Source organism: Candoia aspera, chromosome 15 (genome assembly GCF_035149785.1).
Source record: "Candoia aspera isolate rCanAsp1 chromosome 15, rCanAsp1.hap2, whole genome shotgun sequence".
Taxonomy (NCBI): domain Eukaryota; kingdom Metazoa; phylum Chordata; class Lepidosauria; order Squamata; family Boidae; genus Candoia; species Candoia aspera.
In genome coordinates this window covers 10,519,563-10,521,921 of record NC_086167.1, presented here as the reverse complement: position 1 = coordinate 10,521,921, position 2,359 = coordinate 10,519,563, and the positions used below count along the sequence as shown (strand labels likewise).

The 2,359-nt window shown below is 42.7% G+C and overlaps 1 protein-coding gene across 1 annotated transcript; it reads right to left on the bottom strand.

Moving 5' to 3' along the window:
• Positions 1-284: 284 nt before the first annotated feature.
• On the bottom strand, positions 285-2,359 carry GP1BB (glycoprotein Ib platelet subunit beta). The gene is made up of 2 exons (XM_063315711.1): positions 2,220-2,359; positions 285-1,645 (listed from the first exon to the last, which is right to left on the bottom strand). The coding sequence occupies exon 2, from the start codon at positions 1,635-1,637 to the stop codon at positions 1,032-1,034; it is 606 nt and encodes a 201-aa protein (XP_063171781.1). The 5' UTR covers positions 1,638-1,645; positions 2,220-2,359; the 3' UTR covers positions 285-1,031.

The window sequence follows — 2,359 nt, the reverse complement described above, 5'->3', positions numbered from 1 at the left end:
ATATTTTTTAATGTAAGAGGATTCTAACTTTATTGAGTATATATTAAATACATATCAATAGATATTAGGATATGTATTCTAAGAGAAGAAAATATATCCAATAGAAGAGAATATAAGGTGTGTTTTATCAGGTATGTTAGTGAATATGCAACTGGAGAATAATCTTATCAACTATGTTTAGTTTTATCTCAATCTGAATGTAAATTAAAGCTAGCTAGCTAGCTAGCTTGCTTCCTTCCTTCTTCCCTGTCCCTCCCTCCCTCCTTCCTTCCCTCCATCCCTCCCTCCCTCGCCTGGGCCCTGTTACTTCTGCTTCTGGCACTCCACTCAAAATCCAAGGGTTAGGGTTAATCTCAAGACCTTAACCTCAGAAAAAGGCTGGTATCTCTGGTCTAGAGATCTGTGAATTCAAACCCATGCTGAACCACAAGAAATACCAACTCCAACTAAATTCCTAGATTTTGGACATAACCACAACTCTTCCCACTTTTAATAGAAAGAGCAAAAACCAGTCATTTCAACCCCACTGCACTGTTTGAAAGAACAAGGAGCTAGACATGACAATCGATTTTGAGAAGAACCCAGAATAATATCTCTCTGCTGTGTAATCTAGTTAACCTGTGTAATAACTGAAGCTAATCCAGATTGGAGGGAAGAAAGGCCTATTAATATGTTGAAATAAAACAGCAAAAGCTGTCACATGCTACTTGAAAGAGTAAAAGAATACTGGAGGATTATATATAATAGGGGACATCAGACAGCCTTTGGCACAATGGGGCTCAATCATGGGCCAAAAACCATTTTTTTCAATTATTAAAGAATTCTACAGAGTGCAAGTACCAAATGGTGGCACAGCAAATGCCAACCTTTACCATTTTGCCATTCTGCAATTAAGTTTATCCATCCCAAGCATTCTGTGTAGAAGCCTGCTGCTTCTTTTTTAAAAACAAACATCTTCCGAATTCCGCCTAAAACTTCCAAGGTCCTCCAGGAAATAAGGCATTTGGGAAAAAGCTACTGGAGGATGGGGATCAGTCGATACTGTTCTTACTAGTGCTTTCCCATGGATCCACATTCTCATAGAACTCTGCCCTTGCCCTCTTGGCTTCCTTGGCTACCCGCTGGAACCTGCAGATGTAGAAGACAATCAGAAGTAGCAAGATGGCCTGCACCAGGATGAAGACAAAGAGGCAGATCTGTGCCACCAGAGCCACACCACAGTACCAGGACTGGCAGGTGGAAATGATCTCATCTTCTGACAGGTAGGTTATAATCCGGCCTTGAAGATGGGCAGGGGATGAACACACCACGTCACGATATAGAGTCCGGTTCTTTTGCCATTGTAGCCAGGAGCGCAGATAGAGAATGTTGCAGGTACATTCCCAAGGATTCCCCCGCAGATACACAGCCTGAAGATTGTGCAAATTGTCAAAAAGACCTTTGGGAATGAAAGTGAGATAGTTGTTGTTGAGATAGAGCTTGGTCGTTGAGGCCGCAAAGGAGAGGGGGATCACGTCGTCCGTGAGATCTGTTGACATGCAGTCAATGGTGTGGGCAGCACAACGGCAGGGCTGGGGGCAGTCTGGGGTGACAAGAGGGAGCAAGCTGAGGCTGAAGAAGCAGTAGAGGGGATTCATCTTCTACTCTGAAAGGCACAGGAATCATTAAGTAGAGCACACTGTTTGTAAAAGCCCGTTAATGACTCAGGAACTTATCACCACCACCACCACCAGAGGGGCAGAAGCCTGGTGGTAGAGTTTCCTGCCAGTTTGATATTGGAAACCTTCAAACCAAACCCTAAAATAGGCTAAACATAGTTTAAGAAGCCAAGAACTGTAAACTTCCCACCACCCTCACAAATCACAAAGAAAAAAATCCAGAGAATCATGGATTGGCCTACTTGACATCATCATCATCATCATCATGGCACCCTGGGCCATGTGAAAAAAATGTTAAATATAACATCAAAAGACTGTCCATCCTTGGGCACTAAGTTAGTGGCCCAACCAAAGTTTTACATGGAAAAGGTGCAACATTCAAATATTGGGCATCTCCCAACTGAAAGACTCGAAGAGTTGGAAAGATATTTCTCTATCAAATAGGCTGGAAAGCTCCTGATGATTACCCCCAAACAATAATGGTCAAGGTGGACCCGTAATCTGACTTGGGACAAAAAAAATTTGCTGTGTAAACTGAAAGAAAACGGGTTGAGAACTTACCTCTCTGGTATGCAGCGTCTCTCTGGAATGAGAACTGAAGGACAGCTGGCTGGTACAGCAACAAGCAGCAGAAATAGAGTTGATAAGCTCATGCATGTTTCAGAAAGATAACAGGAGCACTTGTTCTCCTTAGTCATTCT